The 23,145-nt window shown below is 38.2% G+C and overlaps 2 protein-coding genes and 1 long non-coding RNA gene across 3 annotated transcripts; 1 reads left to right on the plus strand and 2 right to left on the minus strand.

Annotated features, from left to right (window-relative positions):
- Window positions 1-1,645: 1,645 nt before the first annotated feature.
- Window positions 1,646-1,846, minus strand: LOC149844138 (cytochrome c oxidase subunit 5C-like). Its single transcript, XM_090001039.1, has one exon. It carries the CDS (start codon window positions 1,844-1,846, stop codon window positions 1,646-1,648), a length of 201 nt encoding a protein of 66 aa, XP_089857165.1.
- Window positions 1,847-10,216: 8,370 nt separating this feature from the next.
- On the plus strand, window positions 10,217-21,124 carry LOC149844139 (ATP-dependent Clp protease proteolytic subunit 5, chloroplastic-like). Its single transcript, XM_090000340.1, has 9 exons — window positions 10,217-10,407; window positions 11,563-11,676; window positions 11,759-11,873; window positions 12,006-12,098; window positions 19,637-19,682; window positions 19,773-19,845; window positions 20,089-20,123; window positions 20,243-20,331; window positions 20,553-21,124. The coding sequence occupies exons 1-9, from the start codon at window positions 10,316-10,318 to the stop codon at window positions 20,754-20,756; spliced, it is 861 nt and encodes a 286-aa protein (XP_089856466.1). The 5' UTR covers window positions 10,217-10,315; the 3' UTR covers window positions 20,757-21,124.
- On the minus strand, window positions 12,944-14,236 carry LOC149844140 (uncharacterized). Its single transcript, XR_016431183.1, has 2 exons — window positions 13,779-14,236; window positions 12,944-13,692 (listed from the first exon to the last, which is right to left on the minus strand). It is a non-coding gene; the product is annotated as an uncharacterized LOC149844140 (long non-coding RNA).
- Window positions 21,125-23,145: the final 2,021 nt, after the last annotated feature.

The following is a 23,145-nucleotide window of genomic DNA, read 5'->3' on the forward strand; positions in this document are numbered from 1 at the left end:
TATATATGAGTAATGTGATCATTCTGGCCCTTTTTTCTCATTATGTGGTAGGCCCATTCAAAAACCATAGTTTTATTTTTATTTTTTCTCATAGGTTCTGTTTAGTGAGAACTGACTTTTGGATCTATACAGGTCAGGTGATCCAAAATCAATGGCTATGCAAACATCAAATTTTTTTTACTCATAAAGATATATTTCGTCAAAAAAACATGATCAAAGAATTGATTCCTACTAAATCGAGCATGCTACACATCTAACAGTTCAGATCTGTCATAAAACACTTCAAACTATAGGGGCTTAACGGGGCAGAACGAGAAAAGTGAGCTTAATATGTTCAGATCTATCATAAAACACTCATGTTTTCCTTTCCATTAATTTCCTGACAACCTTGATCTAACCTAACCTGATCCTGGTTAATTGGATTTAATTTTGAAAATTCTAATACTAATCCAGAGATGACAAGGCTAAATAGCCAATTGGATATGTGATTTACATGTAAATGGATCGGATATCTGTTATATTCAGATTCAGTTCTGGATTCACCATAAAGCCAACCCATATCCAAGCCATTGACATCCCTAGTTGTGGTTCGGTCCCAAAGATCAAACCCTATGTGATTGGGCCATGCAAAGGTCCAGTTCCAACGAATAGCTAATCGATGTGAACAACATGGAGATGGAATTTTGTGTTCTTGGGTTTGGTCTGGAATTAAATGCCCCTTACCGGGTCCAGGCCTGATTAGGGTATGATCAGATTCCATCATGTTAGAAGGGGATGCAATCAAGTCTGGTATGGGCCGAACCATGCTTCACCAATTACTGGATCCTACTTTTATAAAAAAAAACAAATCTGCCTCTCGATCTGTATCCACCTCACATCTCATCGTGTAGTGTAGGATCCATATCTGATTTAAGCCTCCGTGGTACTGGATCCACCAAAAACGTGTTAAAGCTATTATTTGCCCCTTAAAGAAAAAGGTAAGAATGAGAAGGATCGGACCTAAGGATGTGACTAAATGGGTTTACCTGACATGAGGCTACCTGGGTTTTAACATTTTGAACAGCACAATACCTGTTTTCATTAGGGCCGAGTTGGAGGATAAGATAGATCGGAAAATGCAGTCTTGGCAAGGAAACTACATTTTGAAGATCGATCCTATGACATAACACATCATTAACTGTCACATTTTCTCAGTACCCAAGCTCAGAGGATGTCAGTCTTGCAGAATCTGTGCAGCTAGAGTTGGGCGTGAGGCGCATGTTGAGAGAGAAGAGAGCTGCGTTAAAGGAGAGAGAATTGTCTGATCTTCTGATCGACGACTGCTTGGGGGATACGCGATGGTGGGATCAAAATTGAACTAAACTAATCCGCACAAAAGCTTCCGATAAGGCTACTAAGAACTGAACGATTCTTCTTGTTTGGATACCCATAACACTAAACTAAATTAAACAGCCTATTCAAAATTGATATGAACACAAGAGAAAGGACGAGTAGATGCAAAGGATGCAAGGACAGACGAATAACTCAAAAGTTCACTACTTTGTGATGCCTTAAAAGAAAATATACATGCATTTGTCAGAAACAGTGCAACTGAAAAACAGCAGTGGTTTTGCAGAAGATCATCAAGGCTCTGATTGCGACTCACTTACCCCTCTTGGTCCTCTACCACAACGCTGATGATGCCTTTCTCTAGCATGTCATAAAACATTCTGGTTTTCCTCTGTTCTTTCCAGTGATGCATCTTCCAGAGCCCGCCGGCGACCAGACCGAGCGAGATACCATAAACGATTTCCTTGACGACACTTGGTACTTTAAAGGTTGCATGAGCAATCTTATGTGCAGCCATACCTTCCTTCCTGTATTTAAATCAACAAAATAACAAGCAATCAATCTTCCAAAAATCTCTTTCCATAGCAGAAAACCATACTCCTAAAAGTTCACAAACAGGAAACGGGGAAGATTCTTCGAAACAAATGCGCAGCAAGAAACAGAGTCTCAAGTGTCTCAAGGAAAACGAAAAAGAAATGCTCCCAGACATGCTGTACTGTAAAAATATGAATTTCAAGCCAAAATTTGAAGAGCATGTGATGGAGATTCAATCCAAACAAAAGAAACCCATTTCATGCAATCTCCATCTTGTGCTAATAAGGAAACAAAAACATTGTGGTAATCAGAACAACCAAAGAGGGCCGTGAGAAATCGAAGAGTGGTGCTATTTTTTTGCTTCAGTTCTTCACGTATGCGAGAAAATATCTTCGAATCGGCGATGCCCAGCCAACAAAAGCTCAAGGAAGAACACAACGAGCCGCTTCCGCCGGGAGCCCGGTGGAGTCTCGAACGGAGAATGGACGTTGGTCGAGGGAGGGCGTTGTCGTCTACTCTCGAGAGTGCCCACCTCGCAATCCAAACGTCGGTTCGGGTTTTGGAATCAGGAAGTTCAAAATAGTGACTCATCAAGTAGGACGGCTGAGTCGGTGACTTCCAGAATAAACGCTAATGGTGCGCCGAGCACAGTGACAAACGTTTTTTTCGTCAAAATCTAGTTTTTCAAAAACTCGCGAGAAATTGAAAAAATTTCATAAATCTCGCATTTTTTTGGAATAAAAAAATAAATTAAAAAATATAAAAATTATTCTGTATACGAAAATATTAATAAAAATTATTTAAAAATAAAAATACACTGTTTTCTTTATGATAAATAGCCGTTTAAAATGTAAATATCGCGTTTAAATCGATCTATTTATGTTGTTGTCGTACATCCTGCAATATTTTGAAAATTTTCACGAGAAATTGCCATTTTAAACTTTCAGGCAATTTCTCGCGATATTATAGTGAGATTTTCATAAATCTCACGATATTTGGCGGTATGGCGCCGAGGGCAGGGATGCCAATGGGTTGGACTCTCGGGTTGGATTTAGGTATTACTGGATTTGACCTAATCTGATTCTGATTGGAAGCTAGAGTTTGATGGAAACAGATAATCGGATTCCGATTCTGAGATCTTGAGGAGGGTACAACAAATCCTTATAAAATCTTCCCATGAGTAGCTTTTTTAGGGTTTGTTTGCATATAAGGATTTTCTCGAAAATGCATAGACACCCGTGCCATTTCTGTGAGCCCCAACAATGAAACACAAACATGAGAGTTGCTTTCCGTTATACGTGGGAACCCCTTTTCCAAAGATTCAGTTCTAGTGGGGGTGGTCTGATTTCTATTCCGCAGAATGTGTCATTTCGTGAGACATTTAAATGAACCCTTAAGGGGGCATTTTCACATCACCAAAGGAGGATATGCATGGAATCTCCTTCTGCAGTAAATGAATCGGATACCCCCAATGGAAACGTTTTCGCAGAAAGGAAGGTCCAGCATTGATTCTGTGCTCTCTTTTTTCACACAAAAGGAACCTGATATTTGTGTTGCTGCGGTGAGCCCCGCTGGTGCATTTCTGCAAAAAGCCACAGTTTTCCATGACACACAAACGCACCCTTAATGTGTCTCTCTTAGGGATGGCAGTGGACCGGGGGAAAGCGGGGCCCCGCCTCGCCCCGTTTGGACCGGGGATGAAGGGTATGAAACGGGGATGGAGACGGGGACGAAGGTTAAAATCCATCCCCGTTGGGGGTGGAGGCGGGGATGGCCGTGCACTTTTCCCCGCCCTGCCCCGTCCCCACCCCGATCCCCGCCTCATCCCCGCCCCGACCACTTTTCCCCGCAATATCATCGCCCCGCCCCGCCCCGCCTCATCCCCGTTTGAACCGGGGATGGAGGATAAAATACATTCCCCGCCGGGGATGGAGGCGGGGTGGAGGATAAAATCTTGAGGCGGGGCGGGGGTGGAGACCTTGTCCCCCGCCCCGCCCCACTGCCATCCCTAGTCTCTCTCGTAGGATCCCATGGAAATAGTTTTCTTTATATACAGGTGAGTGTATGTGTGAGAGAAAATAGCTTTCATTATATAAATTAGAGTCCTATGATATGATTAACAAAAAAAAAACTAAAAGATTATGAAAATTTATGGTATCTAGCATGAGGATGCAGGTGGTCTTAGAACACCTCGTCATTTTCCTATCCATTGTATCTGCAATCTACTTAAGATTTCATGATGCAAGTTATTTTGACCCAATATAACTCTGTAAAAGTGTTAAACATGGTCAAATTACTAGGAATCTAACCTTTGGATCATGATGCATCAATAAAAAAAAAGGTGATTTTTAATATTAAAAAAACACATTTATGGCCATCAATTTTTACATCATCAGAAAAACCTATACCCAAATCAGATTTCAGCAATCCAAAAAATGGTTCTTATTAGAAATGTAAATCAAATTTGAAAATGACCTAATTAGGGCTGGAAATGGGATGGATATGAATGGATATAATGTTGGTCTGAATCCACATCTATATCCAGCCAGGCCAATTCATGGGCAGACCATATATATAGTGCATGCCAACATTTTTTCTGGGTCAGAAACCTGGTAGCATTGGTCTTAGTCTGCCCTACTTATGGTCGCTGTCAAATGACCTAAAACATAGGTCCTAAAATATCAAAAATTGAAGTTAGACCAATGTTGTCAGTATCGGTACTTATTGTATCGGCAGAAAATCGATATGATACTAAATTGAATCGGTTATTTTCTAATAAATGTAAAAAAATGCTTAAAATGAAATTTTTAATATTATTTCAGTAGTTTTAACACATGTCGTGTTCTGATTGACACAAAATATTTTTTTAACAGATTCAGAACAATTCACTTGAGAATCTGTATCAGCCGATTCACCTGAATTGTTGGCCAAACGATACAGGGTCCATACCGATACTGACAACATTGCGTTAGATATTAGTAGATAAGGTTCAGTTGGGGTTTTCACCATAGGGACAAATATCACGAGATTTATTAAAATCTTGCGATAATATCACAAGAAATTGCTTGAAAGTTTAAAATGATAATTTATCACGAGATTTTCAAAATATTGTGAGATTTATGAAAAAACATAAATACCACAATTTAAACACAATATTTTTATGTTTTAAATGGCTATTTATCATGAAAAACCGTGTATTTTAGTTTTAAATGATTTTTATTAATATTTTATTATAAATTTTTTTTATTACTTTTTTTATTGCCAAGATTTTGCTAAAAAAATTGAGAGATTTATTAAAAATTTCCAAATTCTCGTCAGTTTTTGAAAAATTAGATTTTGCCGGTTTTCACTGATCACTAATACTTATGTCCAATTTCTCACACTCATATTTTACACACTTCTGGTACGGACGCTAGTACAATAATTCATGTAAAACATGGATATGTAAGGATTTGAAGCAAAATTCATTGCAAGATTTATCACTATCCTGTCCTTTTATATATTGTAGAATTTGTTAATTGGATTTATTTCGATATTTGGATCATAAGGCTGTATAAATATGTTAAGGGGTAATTAAATGAAGTGAAAAGCAATAAAGCTCCTTCTCCAGGTAGTTGGATTAGGGGTGTCTTCAGGTTGGGTCTGGGCCCCCATATATAGTGACAAACCTTTTATCGGCAATTTCTTGTTTTCTCAAAAACTCATGAGAAATTGAAAAAATTTCATAAATCTTGCATTTTTTTGGCAAAATCTCGGCAATAAAAAAATAATTTTAAAAATATAACAATTATTTTTTATAAGAACATTTTAATAAAATTATTTAAAAATAAAAATACATGGTTTTTTTCACAATAAATAACCGTTTAAAACGTAAATATCAGGTTTAAATCACAGTATTTATGTTTTTTTATAAATCTCACGATATTTTGAAAATCTCGCAAGAAATTGTAGTTTTAAACTTTCAGGCAATTTCTCGCTATATTAGAGCAAGATTTATGAAATTTTTCATAAATCTTGCGATATTTGTCACTATGGGTCTGGCTAACAACCAACCGTGTCAAGTGTCAAGGTCAAGTGATGAAGCAGATTACAGAGCTCTTGCTAATGATACAACAGAAATTACACGACTTTGATTTTTATAGAAGGAATTATGAGTCAAAATACAAAGAACTCCTACTATGTGGTGTGATAGCATTGGAGCTTTGTATCTGGGCTGGTAAACTAAAGAGATCATGCACTTACGCACTTTTTTATATATCAAGAGAGAAAAAGAGGGAAAAATATGTTTACCAACCACATATACTTATTATGAACCAAGATTTTCATAAGTTTTTTATACTTATTTTTGAAAAATTTACCTTATGGATGTTGATCTAGACGATTCGTTTTATAGATATAAACTCTTGGATCATCCATTATGATGTATAAGAAAGACCTTTTTAAGGGTTGAAAATCAACTGCTTAGAATTTTTATAAATATTTAAGCATAAAAAATTACATTTTTTTATCCAATTACGATGATCCAACAATCGATTCCTAGTAAATGGACCACGATGAATTTATCTGCAGGGTTAGATTTGCAAAAAAAACTATTAAAATATCAATTCATACAAGCTTGGTAAACATCTCTCTCTCTCATCTGCGTTTCACCTTTTTTGGGAGTGCTCTGTCTTTCAAAACATTTTCAAGGTGACTTGGAATAAGCCGGGGGTCAGCGTGCGCCAGGAATCATTCGCCAGCGATTTGCTGTGGGGTCCTAGGCAAGTTCGTCATTGCAACTATTGGCGGATTATTTGGCGTACCTGGCTTCTCTCGTCATGGTGGGTTGTATGGATGACTCACAACAACACTATCTTTAGGCATATTCCATGATCTTCAACACAATCTGCCCACAAGGACCATTCATGATCCAGGGTGATGCTCGCCGACAATCTGGAGTTGTTTCGTGTTTTTCTGTTATCTTTTTTTCATTTCTTTTTCTTCTTTTTTCTTTGTTTTGGGGCCCATTGGCATGTCTTGGGCCTGGTGGGTTATCTGGTAGGTTCAATGTTGGTTGAACCTGTTTCATAATGTTGATGGTTATAGTTCGTCTCTCTCTCTCTCTCTCTATATATATATATATATAGTAAATGGACCACAATGAATTTACCTGCAGGGTTAGATTTGCAAAAAAACTATTAAAATGTCAATTCATACAAGCTTGGTAAACATCTCTCTCTCTCTCTCTCTCTCTCTCTCTCTATATATATATATATATATATATATATATATATATATATATATATATATATATATATATATATATATATATATCCAATGAACAGCTATTTAAGACCTTTGTTTTCAACTTTTTTTTATTGCGCCAGTATTATCGTTTAAAATTCAGATCCATATTCAACTCTATCGCATGAGATCTAGTTCCAATTGCCATCCTCCTTTCATCTTCCAACAACTAGAATGTTTAATTAAGGCTTTGGTTTGGGTTGGGTATTCAGTTGAATCCAAGCTTATTTGCTTTATAGGTTTTGGAATTTTACATTTGTATTTGAATCTGACTCAAAACCCATTTGTCATCTTACTCCAATTCCACAATGGATAATAGTTTTTTTTTTCCACTCTTGAATCTGACTCGATTTCAAGTTGATAGGCAAGATCAAATTATGTCGGATTCAGTAAATGCCTAATCTGAACCGAATTTGATCAGCTTACATCCCTAATAATCTCTATCAGTTATGGCTATGGACGGGCTGGACCTAGAACCATGCTGCAGGTTGAACCTGGATCCCAAATATTCCGGATAAGGGTTTGAGGATAACAGAGACCCGGTCAGCAATCCAAAAAAGGAAGATCCAACAAACTGGACCGGATCCAACTTTAAGCTTGTAGGGATGAGAATCATCTAGGCCGGACAGGTGTCATTGAGTCGAGGTTTTTGGGCCTACCCTGATCCAACTTGAGAGTAATTATGGTCATATGGTATATAACTGATTGTCTACTATATTCAATCCCCACCGCGTATCTCACTTGGGAACCATGAGATATGTGAGAGTGGTCCCCATGCACACTTCCATCAAGTGAGATGTGCAATGGTGATTGAGTGTAGCCGACAAAAGTTAAAAATGGCAAAATATCGGCAGCCAAAACTCACGAGAATTTGATTTTTTTTATTTTAAATCTCGCATTTTTTATTCAGCAAAATCTCAACAACAAAAACCCAATTAAAAATATAAAAAAATATAATGAAATATAAATAAAAAATGAAAATTAAAAACTACATGTTCGTGATAAATAGCCGATAAAAACATAAATATGTGTTTAAAATGTGATATTTATGTCTTTGATGAAAAACTCTCAAGAAATTACCGTTGTTAACTTTCAGGTAATTTCTAGAAAGATTTGTTACTATGAGTGCAGTGCGACATACAATATGAGGTAACTGCTCTCAACTCAAATCTGATTCCATCATACCTAGGTTGTGAGTAGGGGTGTCAACGGGTCCGGTTTGGTTCCGATCCAAGTGAAACCAGATTTTTGGGTATGGTATCAGATCTCGACCTGAGTCTATTCGGGTCTACTATAAGAGAAACCATACTCGGACCCGATAAGGACTATATGAATCAGACCCGGACCATACCCGATAAAGTAATATTTTTAATCATTTTTACATTGAAAATTTGTGGATCTTAATCGAAACTTGGGATGGGCCCAGGTCTGGTATAAAATTTCACAAACTATACGCAGGTCCATGTATTAATAGGACCTTCAGGTCCAGATCCGGATCTTAATCGGGTTTTCTTATTTGTCACCATACCCTGACCCTATAGGGTTTGGTCCGGGTAAACCCAACCCGTTCACACCCCTAGTTCTGAGTAAGGGTGTCAATGGGTGGGACCCTCATAAAAATGGATGGGTCTAAACTCAGATCCGACTAAATGATTTGGGTATGGGATCCGGATTCGGGTTTGAATGAATTCGTCATAAGAAAAATCATACCTGAATCTGATAAGAATTACATAAACCAGACCCTGTCTATACCCGGTAAAATAATATTTTTTTAAGTTTTTTACATTGAAAAATTGCTGATCTTAATCAGAATTTGGGTTGGATCCGGTTTTGAAATAAAAATTTCATAAACCATACTCAACCCATTTAATAATCGGACCTCATGGGTCCGGCCTGGATAGTTAATGGGACCACCTTCTTTGAAACTAAACCCTGACCCTATAGGCTATAGGATCCGGTACAGGTTGGGAATGGGTCATGCCTGATCCATTGACACCCCTAGTACTTGTGAGTGAGAGATCAGGGGTTCGAATGTTGGTGCGATCACTTTTTTTTCAAAAGGCAGATGGCCGTGGAACACGAGCGTGCACTAGGCATGGCCCTTATTTAGCTGCTGGCTCCTGTTGGACTTGGTCAGGCACCTCAAATTCGGACTTAGATCTGGACCAAATGAGTCCGGATAATTAGGGGTGGGCATTGGGCTGGCTCGATTAGGGCCCAGCAGGCACCAGCTAAGGCCGAGCTAGTTAGGGATGTCAATGAGTAGGACCTGAACCTGAACCCGAACCCAATTAGTTGGATTTGGTATCAAAATTTGGATCCAATTAGTAATCAGATCCAGATTCGGTATGGGGTTTTGCATCCGAGTCCAAATCCGATTATGAATAGATATCAGATTTTAAGCTAAATATCCAATTATTTAGCTGCTGGGTCCTGTTGTAGTTTGTCAGGCACCTCAAATTTGGATTTAGATCCGGACCAAATGAGTCCGGATGATTAGGGGTGGGCATTGGGCTGGCTCGATTAGGGGCGATAAGGGCCCAACAGGAACCAGCTAAGGCCGAGCTAGGGATGGCAGTGAGTCGGATATAATCCAGCATCCAACCCGAACCCGATTAGTTGGATTCGGTAGCAAAATTTGGATCCAATTAATAATCAGATTCGGATTTGGTATTTAGTTTTGCATCTGAGTCCGAATCCGCTTATGAATAAATATCAGATTTTAAGCTAGTTGGATCTGGATTCAGCTTTGTCTGGTCCTATCCGATTCCAAATCCTAATCCGAATATGATTATGTCAAATCTGATTAGGTCGGACTTAGTAATGGCTAAATCCGATCCAAATCCAAACTTGTTTACATCCCTAGGCCGAGCTCTTTGAGAGACCTAGTTAACAGGCCGGACCTATCGGGTCCTATGTGTTTTACACATGAGCCTGGCCCATTTCTGTACCGATTACTTAATCGGACCCGGCTTGATCCAAGTTTAATCGGGTCTGAGCTGCATTTTCCAGCTCCCTACGGGTGATGTCCGACCCGTTTACAGGCCTAGCGTCAATCTCTCCTATTCTTGACTGGTTGCTCTTGCTTGCTTGCTTGCTGGTTCATTCTTCCTCCCTCTGTGGAGAGCCATTGGGTGGATAAGAGAGAGAGAGAGAGAGAGAGAGAGAGATGACTCACTCTTGCTTTGCTGCGACGGGGATCTCCTTCAAGTCCAACGTCTCTCCGTCGATACCGCTCTCGTCCTTCCCTTCTTCCTCTAGGTATCCTAACTCTTCCCCTCCTCCACTCCTTTGTAAGTTCTGTTGGCAATAGGGCTTTGGGTTTTAGGTTTTAGGGTTTTGGGTCTTGCTCGTCCTTTATGATATTAGCTTGTTGTCGGATGTTGGTTGTGATGAATTGGGCCGTCTACTCGGGTTCTGTTATCGACTCCTCGGAGCTTTCTATGTCCCTTCGTTTTCTTGATACGATTCATTGGTGCTTGTTGAATTAGTCTTTGACTCTTTGATTGTATCGAGGTTAACATTTTTTTGTTCTAATTGCCATGATTGATGTGTATTTTCCATGATAGTTTCTTGGTTTTTGCTTTTAATTTGATTAATGCGGTGATCTTCATTATGCTCTTGCTGTGTTTTTCCTGTATCTTTTTTCCGTTACAATTGCATTTAGATGTGACCAATTATGTGAACAATTGAGATGGTGTAGGAACTTGCATTCCTCCCGGTTTATCCCCATTTATCTAGATAGTTGGGTACATCCAAACAAGCTGTTAAGGTATGAGCCTGAAGCCTACTCCATCATCTTCTAGTATCAGGATGGAGTATGTGATGATGCGGAGTTGGTGCAAATTGTTAGATGGATAGATGGTTAGTTCCATTATCCGTCGGTAGCCCATTTTTGTCTTCTATATTGAGAAATACGTTTCATTGAATCCCTTGTAACATGTGAATGCTCGGGAGACAGTTGATATTGGAATGTTTCCGCCATTGCATTCCGTCTTAAGAAAAAGACGGTTCTATATTGCATTAGGTTCGCTTGTAAAAGGAAAAAATCGGTTCAGTTGCTCAAGAAATTTTAATTCTAGGCTGCATCTGGATAACAGGATTTCTAGATTCCAGAGTTGCCTACGGAAGCATGTTCATATCATGCGGGTGTCATTTGTTTGGATAAACCTCTGGTTTAACTCTGCTCTCTATTCTCTTTCCACACAAGAGAAAGGGCTAGCTCCCAATTCATCCTTGTTCAACCTGAAGCAGGTTTGCTGGGTTTTTTTTAACAATTCCTTGAGTTTAATGTTACCTTGTATGTTTAGTGAATAATGTACTTCTTACATCTCTTATTATTATTATTATTATTATTAATCCTACTGAGCCTGAAGATGATCTTTGCTAATGATCCACCCTTCTTTTCTTTTCTAGAACATGCCAATCCATATCTTATGCAAGAAAAAGTTCACATATTCCGAAAGCTATATATTCTGGTGGATACTGGACTCCTGAGCCTAGCTCTAGGAAAGCGATCTGGTCTATAAGGTGGTGTCCTTCCTATTGCTTGATTGAAATCTTACGATATTAATATGAAAAAAAAATCATTACAATGTAAATTTGGTTTCAGGGATGACTTGCAAATTCCTTCATCCCCATACTTCCCTACTGCACAGGGTGGTCAAGGACCTCCTCCCATGGTGCAAGAACGTTTCCAAAGTGTTATCAGTCAACTTTTTCAGCATGTAAGTTTTCATTGGAAAAGGATTATCAAAATGATTTTGTTTTCTTTTTTTTTACAGTTCATGTTTGATGAATTTGTTTGGCTTATGAGGCATAAGTGGTGTCTTGATGAGGCTTTCATACTTTTTCTTCAGAGGATCATACGATGTGGTGGAGCTGTAGATGACGATATGGCAAATGTTATTGTTGCTCAACTTCTATACCTTGATGCAGTTGATCCTAACAAGGTTTATTCTACTAAACGAATTTAGTTCACACTTGTATGATGACAGTTTTATGGTTGTTCTCTTAGTTAAAAGCACATTTTTTAAAAATTTCTCTTTTAGTCCCCTTAATGCTTTGAAGAGGTTTTTGACTTTTTTTTAAAATAATAATTTCCTTATCAGTCTTTGACTATCCATGTCGGATGGTAATGTATACTTCATAACAAATAGAAACACTGAGGTTTACAGCCAAACAATGAGTGAACATTGAATCTTTAGTTGATTGTTCACAGAGCTATAGATAGTTAAATCAAATTAAAATAAATTAGCTGAAAGATTTGGAAGAAAAAGAAGGGGTTAATTGAGGTCAAAACTTCATACTAGCCTAGGGTTCCCTTTTGTATGGGATGATATTTTGGATCTCTATCCTCCCCTTGCAGCTTTCATCTTTCTGAGTTTTGTGGTGTATGTAGTCTGAGTAGGAAGATTTGTTATGTGTCTTAGAATTAAATTTTCAAGTTGAATTGTTTGATCCAGTGTTGTTAAAAGCGTTGAGGCGTAGCGAGGCGCTCCACCAAAATCTGAGGCGAGGCGTAAGCCTCGAGGCGCAAAGCGTAAGCCTCAAAAAAAAAATTTAAACTTAAAAAAAATTATAAAAATTATCTAAAATTATAAATAAATAAGAACTGCTTTATTGATGAAGCGCCAACCAACACAAAATAAAAAATCTCAAATAAATACGAAAAAAATATGAGATTAACATGTAAAAGTAACATTAATGCAACAACTTGATCTATATAAGTATCTAATTGCATAAATATGAGCATTCATTCAATAAAAAACTAACATTAACAACAAAATGCATATTAGCACTAACAACATCATGTCATAATTAAAAAATGCATGTTAACATTAACAACCAAATGTTAATGTATTTGTCCAGAATTCTTCAAAATGAGAGTGTTAACATTCACAATTACAACTGAAAGTCCCAAAAAACATATAAATGGCCAATAGCTCTATGATATGAATTAGGGCCTAGGCTCTTGTTGTGTCTCGTCATCATCAATATTTAAGTCTTCAATATCATCATCTGAAGAATCCATATAAATAGGTTCTTCTTCATCTTCATTCTCTGACTCTTCATCATCTACACTTTCTTCATCCACGTCCTCAATTACTTCTTTTGCTTTTCTTTTTTCTTCAATAAAAAAACATGTATTAAATATTTATGTTATGTAATTAAAAAAATACATTTATATTCATAGCTAGGTAAAAGGAATATAACTTTACATCGATCTCTTGAAGACATGTCTTGCCTAGAACTACTTTGTGAAACATGAGGTGAAGTGACTTTTTCAATAGACACATGCTCAATGGCATTTATGTCGAAGTTCGGATCCAACCATGAATCCTCCAACCAATTGGGATCACTTGTCAACACTGGATCTTCCTTCTCCACAATCCACTCATCGTCTGAGTCTATATGATCTAGACATATAGGGTCTTTGGTAGCCCTCCTCTTCATATTTCTCTCTCTTAATTTCATATTGTACATTACAAAAACCAATGCATTCATCTTCTCTTGTTCAAGTCTATTCCTTCGTTTTGTATGCACCTATAATTTCAAATCATTGATAATCAAATATAAGATAATTAAACATATAAAAATGTATTTCAAAAATAAAATACAAAGTCATAAACCAATGAGAAAGTACTACAATTCCTCTCACAGCCCGATGCACTGCATGTCAAACTTAAAATTCGAATTGCAAAATTCATCAACTCAGGATTTTCGTGCCCAAATGAACTCCACCAATCAGCTGCATTCAAATAAAATAATAAAAAATTGATAAAAACATTAAGAATGTCATAATTAACAAAAACATAAAAAAATATTGACAAATAACAACATAATTGCAAACTTACCAGGACTTTTTAATTTTCTTGTTGTAACAGCTGCCTCTCTGCCAAACAAGCCCTTTGCCTTTTTAAATGCATTGATTTGTGTTGTAATTTTCAACCGAATATTTGCATCAGAAACTATTTTTTCAACACAATCATAAAAGCTACCCATAACTTCTCCATCAGGGTTGAAGTTGTCAGCATAATGAAAATGTGGATTTAAATAATAGGCAGCTGCATGCAAAGGCTTATGAAGTTGCAAGTCTCATCGTCTATCAATGATATCCCATATAGGTTTATATTTTCTTTGGACATTGTCAAGGTTTGAAGCAATTTTCTCCTTCGCTCTATCCATTGCCTCATACAAAAATCCCATAGCAGGTTCGTTTGCATCAACGAGTCTCAACACTTTGACGAGAGGTAGTGTAGCTTTAATTGCATATGATATGGCAGCCCAAAACTTATGATCATTAAGAACAATACAAGAAATGTTCTTAGCATCAGATTTCTTATAGTAATTAGATGTTCTAAAATTTGAAGATAAGAACATCGACTTTAACTCTTTCTTATAACATCCAATACTATGAAGTGTAAGATATGTTGTGGCAAAACGAGTGACGGCTGGACGCAGAAGTTCTTTCTTCTTTGTGAATTTTCTCATTAAATTTAATACTCATGCATGACTATAAATGTATCTTGTATTTTTTTTTGCCTTTTCCACTGTATCTTTAAAAATTGATATCTTTCCAATATCTTCTAACATAAGATCCAAGCAGTGGGCTGCACATGGTGTCCAAAAACATGTTTTTTCTGCTGTTAACATATTTCCAGCTGCCACATAATTTGGTGCATTATCTGTAATGAATTGCACCACATTACTTTCATCAACTTCTTTAACAACTTCTTCAAACAACTGACACAAATTTGCACCAGTTTTTTTCATGTCGCTGATGTCAACGAACTTCAAAAATATTGTCCCAGATGAGCTGTTCACAAGAAAATTAATTAAGTTTCTTCCTTTCCCATATGTTCAACCATCTGCCATAATACTGCAACCAACCTTTGACCACTCTTTTTTGAACTCTTTCAAAATTTCATGAGTATAATCTACCTCGTTCTTCAAAATCCACGTTCTGATCTCATGCTAAGAAGGTGGTTTGAACCCTCGCCCATAATTTGCAATAGCTTCTACCATTGCACCAAAATATGGACTGTTGCAAAGATTAAATGATAAGGCATTTGCATAAAAAATTTTACCAATGGCACGACATACATTTTTTCTTTCATCCCTTTTGAAAGCAGTGTTTATTGTGGTTTGTCGTGCTTCTTTGTTCACAAAAAGGTACATAGGACCAGCTGCACTTGTTTTTGCATCACTACCTGATCCACTAGCTTCTTTATTCACATTATCGTCGGTTGATGATCCAAAATAAACACTTCTCCCGATATCCAACTTGGTTTGTTCTAACTCTTCTTTCTTTAGCCTCTGATCCTTTAGATGATTCTGAAAAAATCTTTTCACGTCAGGTGGAACCGCTTCGCACATGCTTACACCATGCTTTGTGCCAGCTAAGTGATGTTTTAGCCTATAAATGCCTCTTGTAGTCTGTAATTGCAAATTACATGTCCTACGAGTTTGGGATCTTTAGTAGGATTTGGAACTTTAACTCCATGATCCCATCCTACATCTTTTGCCATTGTTCAACTGCAAAAATACATAACACAAAATATATATTAACATCATGCATTCTGCTAACCACATTACATGAAAACAAATGCAAAATAGACAATCTTGGTGTATAAGCTATATATGAATCCTAGAAGAAAACATAATTGAGCAACAGGAGCTACGTGGCTCATGTGTGCCAAAGTAATAGCAACAAAACAATGACGGCATACATAACTCTTCTGTAATGTAACAGACTAATATATAACATGCTAACTGAAGGCATAGTAGTCAGGAAGTTGCAAATCTATCAAAATATAATGTGAGTTGAAAGGTTCTTTAAGTATTTTGTCCATCTTAACCAGGTTTGGTCCGTTGCAGGTTTTGTAAACCAAACCCATGATTGTGATCTCTTTAGTTCTTTTAGTTGAAAGAAAGCGAAAAGATGGCTACTTGTGCATGTCCAGAGACTAGAGTATTTCTATATTTGAAGAGGCAAGGAATAACATCCAAAATATTTTGAATCCGTAGTTACTAAACTAATACATAAATACAAACAAGGCTAAAAGGTGACAAGAAAAACACGAGTGACAGCATGGCAAAAATGTCATTAATAAGACAACAGGAACAGAAGCCAACAATAAAATATTCATATAATGAACCTACTTTTTAATTTAAATTAGGCCGAGTGCGTCTAGTGGTCTAAATAGTTGACATGATAACCTTTCATAGTAGAGAACCAAAGAGTGATGGGAAGAGTAAAATAATCTCTCAAGAAAAAAAGAAAAAAGAAGAAGATGGGAACAGTAAAACAAAGCAAAAAGCTAAGCAGATGAAAAATCGACTTAACTTCAAATCCCCTAAGGCCCTAATATTATCTGTCACCTGGAAGTTCAGAGACATCCAATTCATAACAAGAAGTATGGCAGAAGTATATTGCTTGTCATACAATAATCAAATAAACAAACTTCTAAATTTTTAGCTACAAACTGAAAATTCATATCATGAAGAGAGAATTCAGACTTATACTAATTCACAGACAAAAACATACACAATTTTTTTTTCTTTAACATCCAAAAAGCCGATGGCATCGGCCTGCTCGTGGTTTCATCATTCTGAGGGCCTTCATGGCATCAGCCTGCTCGTGGCCAGGCTATAACAACACACTTTCAAATCCCCTAAGGCCCTAATATTATCTGTCACCTGGAAGTTCAGAGACATCCAATTCATAACAAGAAGTATGGCAGAAGTATATTGCTTGTCATACAATAATCAAAGAAACAAACTTCTAAATTTTTAGCTACAAACTGAAAATTCATATCATGAAGAGAGAATTCAGACTTATACTAATTCACAGACAAAAACATACACAAATTTTTTTTTCCTTAACATCCAAAAAGCCGATGGCATTGGCCTGCTCGTGGTTTCATCATTCTGAGGGCCTTCATGGCATCAGCCTGCTCGTGGCCAGGCTATAACAACACACTTTCAATCCCTCTTTTCCTCCATTTAGTGAAGCAAGCATAGTGTTTTGCATGGCACCCATAACCACATTTAGGTTCCAGTCATCCATATCGTCATTCCTGTCATTAGGACCTCACTGATGCAAGTTGTTTTCATCAAATTGGACCTTGTGTATGTGATCTACATCATCCATTTAGTGAAGATCGGCATTTGAATAGACAGAATCCGACTTATATGCAAGACTTTTTGCTGATTCAAAAATCAATAACCATTAATAAAAACATGATTTTTTTGTTAAAGAACACTGTCAAAATAAATTGAAAATCATGTTTTTTTTTTGTTAAAGAACACTATCAAAAGATTGATTTCTATTAAATCAACCGTGCTGAACCCATCGATAGGGCCAAATTGATCAAAATAACTTAGTACCAATGAGATCCCAGGGGGAGTTATGACCACAGAGGATGATATAGGGATGAGTGGAGTCGGGTTCCCCATAAACGTAGGTTACACGGTTTCACAAAGAACAAATGACAAAAGAAGCTGGGGAAAAACACACAGATCTTCGTCGACCCATCACAGAGAAGAAGAAGCAAAGAAGTTTACTTATCACCGGAAAACGCAGAGGTCGCCGGAATGGACGGCGGTGGCGGTGAGTCGCTGGCCGATGGCGAGTGGTGGCCGGCGGCGAGCAGTGGTGGGGGACGAGAGGGGACGGAGTGGAGAGAGAAGGGGCAAGGGCTTTCCCTCGCCCCGAAGCACCTGTCTTTTTAAAAGACAGGTTCTTGATCTTTCGAGAATACGGGCCCGGATCCGGGTTGAACTCGGGTCCAAGCCATCCGATTTCTTAATGCGCGCGCCTCAAGGCGTACGTCTCAAGGCGCATGAGGCATACGCCTTGAGGCTGTTGCGCTTTTTAAGTGCGCCTCAAGGCGAAAATGGCCTCGCCTCAAGGCGAAAATGGCCTCGCCTCGAGGCGAGGCACGCTTTTTGCGCCTTGAGGTGCGTTTTTAACAACACTGGTTTGATCAATGTGTTGTGAATTTATTGCCCATTTCCTTATTTTGCAAATTTTGAGATTTTGGGCCTTGGCGTTTCTGTTGCTTAAGGGAGGCAAGTGGTCAAGCAATAGCTTGTATCAATATCACTGCTTGTTTTCTGTCGTTCTGGGTTACGTTTGAGAGGCATGGTTTTCTCTCATATGAATTCTTTAAGTTTCTACTTGATCTACTTGTAAAGGACAGTATGGCATCTTGTGCGGCCATGCTTGTGCACTTTTTATTTCCATACGGCTATCCAAGTGGGGTGAAAGAACCAGAACCATTTTAGCATATGACCTAGGGTGAACCTTGTAGATATTAGTCTTGTGCCATTTCTTGAACATTGGGATTGAACTTGAGAAGCCGGTAATGCAGGTTATTTTTCAAACTTCTATGCCTAGCTTCTTATATCTGTTGGGCTGTAAACATGGGGTTCTCGACTCGAGCATTTTTTCGCAAACCTTGTGGACTGGAGTTGTTCTTGCCTCCTTTGTGGTTCTTTATTTGATACTATAATAACGAGACTTTGTGTATCCGACCCATGGTTCAAGGGAGGACCTTTGGCCAATAGCCTACTTGTATGCTTTTATTTAAATGCTTTTGTAATAAATACATGAATTATGTGGGGATATTTCAATATACATTATTTGTGTGTATACCTAACTGAGGCTTTTATCTAGCAGGTGGTACATCAAGTAGAAAATACTGCATGCAATACAACAATTATTTTTTACATTTTGTCACTGAGCTACTGAACATGACATGACATCTTAGATCATGAGTAGCCAGACAACTAGTTCAAATCTGATGAGCCACAATTCCATATATACAAACACATATTAGCTGTGTGCATATAATTTCATATTTGTTTGTAAGTTGAAGGTCCAATAGGAAAGCATACTGAACTAGCCTTTAGCTTTTCTAATGCATACTTCAAATTTTTTAACGAGAAAGCATACTGAACTCAATTTTAACTTTGCTAATCAACACAGACAGTTTCATGAACAAACACATGCTTATGTCTAGCATTATGGGAGCATTTTCCCATTTGGTAGGGGCATATTCTGGACAGTCTGCTCCCAAGTTGTGGTATTCAGAATCAAGAAACAGGACGATCATATAAAAAAACCATGCTATTAATTGATTGACCAACAGAGGATATGGCTTCTAAGACTTTTTTTTTCTTCTGCTGTTTACCCACCTTCCCCTGTTGACTTGAATTCTTTGATTCTTTTTGAAGATTTTTATTTATTCTCTCGATCAAGAATTTCAAGATTGGTGCCTAGCGCTTTGGCTGTCTGCATGTTTTCTTCATTCATCAGGCTTGATGTGATTCTAATGCTATGCCAAGTCTATGGTTTTTATTTGCCTTCATTTTGATTTTCTTTAGTTTGATGCCTGTCAAACTGCTATAGAGATAAACACAGGTGCTGTGATCTCTTATTTGAATTGTGTCCCAATGATGAATTTCTTAATTATGCACTCAGGATATTGTCATGTATGTGAACTCTCCTGGAGGATCGGTTACTGCTGGTAATGTCACAGTTCTAAATGAGATTTTTCCTTTTTATATCATATACTATGTATGGCTCATATTAGATTCCGTAACTTCCTCCATGTTAGGCATGGCCATATTTGATACCATGAGACATATAAGGCCTGATGTTTCGACTGTTTGTGTGGGACTGGCAGCTAGGTGAGTTGCTCTTTTGCTTTTCTTGTCTTTTCTTTTATCCTTTTTCGTTTTCTTTATTTTTGTGTTTATGCATATCACTGTTTATTAAAATAACAATAGGTCCGTCTAGATGGAATATATGGTGCTATTTGATGAAACTTTTAATTCATAGAAGTGTTTGATGTAAGCTGTGATCTTTTACCTTTAATTTGGAAGGAAGTTATTGTGATTTGCTGGTTTAATTTCTTCTTTCTTTGTGATCAGCATGGGAGCCTTCATCCTTAGCTCGGGCACCAAAGGTATTTAATTGTCGTTGTTTAGCGTTCATTATTGCATCAACTAGGCCAGCTCTCTTTTTGAAATTCAAACTGTAGAGCTGCTGTGACTTTCTGAAAAGTTTCTTCTTAAATTAATGAAGGGAAACGGTACAGCTTGCCAAACTCCAGGATAATGATTCATCAACCCCTTGGTGGGGCTCAGGGTGGGCAGACTGACATAGATATCCAGGTTCCTCTCTTTTCATCTCTACAAAGGCACTGCATATACACACACAGACGCACACAGGCTACGGTGATCTTTTAAGTAGATGGAAGCATTTAAAAATCATCCTTTCTCGAAAATATTGTTCTAGTTGGATGTATGATTTTCTAGGGATGCCTTCCAGAGTTACTACTGTTTAGTTAAATCCTTGGCAGTGTTTGCATGGTCTAACTTTGTCATCCCTATAGGCAAATGAGATGCTGCATCACAAGGCTAATCTGAACGGCTATCTTTCTTACCATACGGGTCAAAGCCTTGAGAAGATCAACCAGGACACTGATCGCGACTTTTTCATGAGTGCAAAAGAAGCTAAAGAGTATGGACTGATCGATGGTGTTATCATGAATCCTCTAAAAGCCTTGCAACCATTGCCGGTGTCCCCTGCAGCATGAGCTACAGAGCTAAATACCCAGAATCAGTAAGAACCATAGTGGATTTCTCGGTTCCTTTTGTTCATTGCATTCCTCGATGTAGACTGGAACGTTGGAACCACAAGTTGCATATTTTGGCTTATAGGTTGGCAGTTTGCATACTGACTGATCTGGAAAGCACGCTACATGATTCCCATGGTATGACCTTGTACAATCCTAAGAAAATGAAAACAGTTGAAACATATGGAGACCTTTTTTAAGCGAATCTCCTTGCTTGAGTATTCGTGAATTCTGTTGGTTTCCGGCTTTCGGTTTTCCTTTTTCTTTATTTCCAGTTTTGATTGGGATTGCGTGTAATTAGGCATCTGAATGAATATTTTCAACTGGAATTTGGCGGTTTTAGGCTTCTGATTTTTTTCTTTATTTCCAGTTTTGATTGGGATTGCATGTAATTAGGCATCTGAGTGAAGATTTTCAAGTGGAACTTGTAACCTCTTGAAGATCTGTTAAACAAATTATTATTGTCTCTGTTACCAGAATGCAGCTGTAGGTTATGGAATGGGCCAAAATGTTGAATTTATTCATCAAGTAAGGCCTCCTTTAGAGGGATCTCTCACTTGTAATATTTGATGATTAAACCTTGAGTGAGAACCTCTCTTTAATAAAAGAGAGTTTCTGGTAGAACTCCACCCCGTGTAGCTGTTACCCAGCATAATAGGCGAGCTACCAATTTTCTCTCTAAGGAGAGAAGAAGAAATCTGTTCCTGAATCACTCCATGTCTATCCAAATGAAGCACATTTGAATGTGCCTCATTTGGATAGGCCCACTGTTGGGCGGTTCATGCGTTGGAGAGAGAGTGAGCCCACCTCTCTCCTCAACGCATGAACCCATGTGTTAACATGGTCAACCATGGCATGTTAACCAACAGGGCCAAGGCGGTCACGACTCTATTTTCTTCAATAGGCCAGCGCAGTGCGGCGATACTTCTTTACCGTCGCAAGCTTACTTATCGCTTGTTTGCCAGTCGCGAAAGCTTGTAATTAGAGTGTAAGAGAGAATGAAGGGAAAAGAATTGCAATCACGAGGGTGAACAAAAGAAAACTCAACGCATTTGATTCATTCACAATTTAGCCCGTAGGCCTATTACAGTTTAAGTATACGGGTTGCTCCTTCAGGGTATTGATTAACCTGAACTGGGCAACTTATATCGTACTCAACGAAAGTAAAATAGACTCTAGACGCAACTTTACAATGTAAGTCACAAGGGAACATTCTCTCCCCTTTCAAATCATGTGTCGTCCTCGATGCCATTTGTTTCATGTTAAGCCCTGACTTCAGTCGAGTAGCGGCTGTTTATCCGAATAGTTGGCTCCCACGTAGGTTATGATGTTTTCTCCCACTGCACTAAGTATTTATTTGCTTCGCCCAAGTAGTTGACCTTGTGGTGAAGGATCTGATTGAGGTGCTTCTCGGCTCGTTGTGTTGTCGGTGCTCTCTGCATGATGGGAGTGCGTTGTGACACGCTACATTCTAAATCTCCGTCATCTGTATGAAACTGTTTGAGGTTGCACACGTGAAACACCGGGTGTACTTGAAGTCTGGGGGCAACTCCATCGTGTACGCCAGCTTGCCCACCTTCTGTGTGATGGAGAAGGGTCCTTCATACTTTCTGAGCAATCTGCGATGTCGCCCACGAAAGATGCCTGTGTGACCTGAATATAACTTCACCAACACTTGGTCCTCAACTTGAAACTCAGTGGGCCGATGATGCTTATCCGTCCACTTCTTCATTCTTTTTGTTGCTTTGTGTAGGAACACCTTTGTCAACTCATTCTGCTTGTGCGAGTCGCGAACAAACTGATATGTGAAGGATGGCCTTCCCTTTTCTTGTGTGACACGAGTGTGCGGGATCAGTGACTATTGCCCCGTGGCGATCTCGAACGGGTTGTGGCCTGAAGACTCGCTCTTATGCAGATTGTAACAAAATTGTGTTACGTCAAGGAGCTTTTTTGATTGGCACTAACAAAGTGTCTAAGGTACTACTCAAATATCTTGTTGATGCGCTCTGTTTGCCCATTTTTTTATAGATTGAAGCTTATTGAAAATAATAAATCAGAGCCAAATAGTCAAAATACTTCACGCCAGAACTTGCCCATGAAGCGAGCATCGTGATCACTCACAATGCTCTTTGGTATGCCCTAGTGCTTCACCACATATCTTACAAACAACTCTGCAGTCTTCTCTATAGGGCAGTCTTTTGAAGCTGAGATGAAGGTGACATACTTTGATAAACGATCCACCACAACCAAGATAGAACTAAGGTCCTCTACCTTTGACAGACTAACAATTAAGTTCATAGAGATGTTATCCCAAGGATGTTCTGAAATTGGTAGAGGCTCAAGGAGATCG

This window comes from Nuphar pumila, chromosome 3 (assembly GCF_984573655.1).
Source record: "Nuphar pumila chromosome 3, dmNupPumi1.hap1.1, whole genome shotgun sequence".
Classification (NCBI taxonomy): Eukaryota; Viridiplantae; Streptophyta; class Magnoliopsida; order Nymphaeales; family Nymphaeaceae; genus Nuphar; species Nuphar pumila.

Excerpts from the sequence above, each read along its gene's own strand:
- LOC149844138 (XM_090001039.1), bottom strand. The coding sequence starts at position 1,846 with ATGGCTGCACATAAGATTGCTCATGCAACCTTTAAAGTACCAAGTGTC.
- LOC149844139 (XM_090000340.1), top strand. The coding sequence starts at position 10,316 with ATGACTCACTCTTGCTTTGCTGCGACGGGGATCTCCTTCAAGTCCAAC. Across the intron at positions 11,677-11,758 it reads AAAGCGATCTGGTCTATAAG|GGATGACTTGCAAATTCCTT; the intron begins GTGGTGTCCTTC and ends ATTTGGTTTCAG. Across the intron at positions 20,124-20,242 it reads CCTTAGCTCGGGCACCAAAG|GGAAACGGTACAGCTTGCCA; the intron begins GTATTTAATTGT and ends AAATTAATGAAG.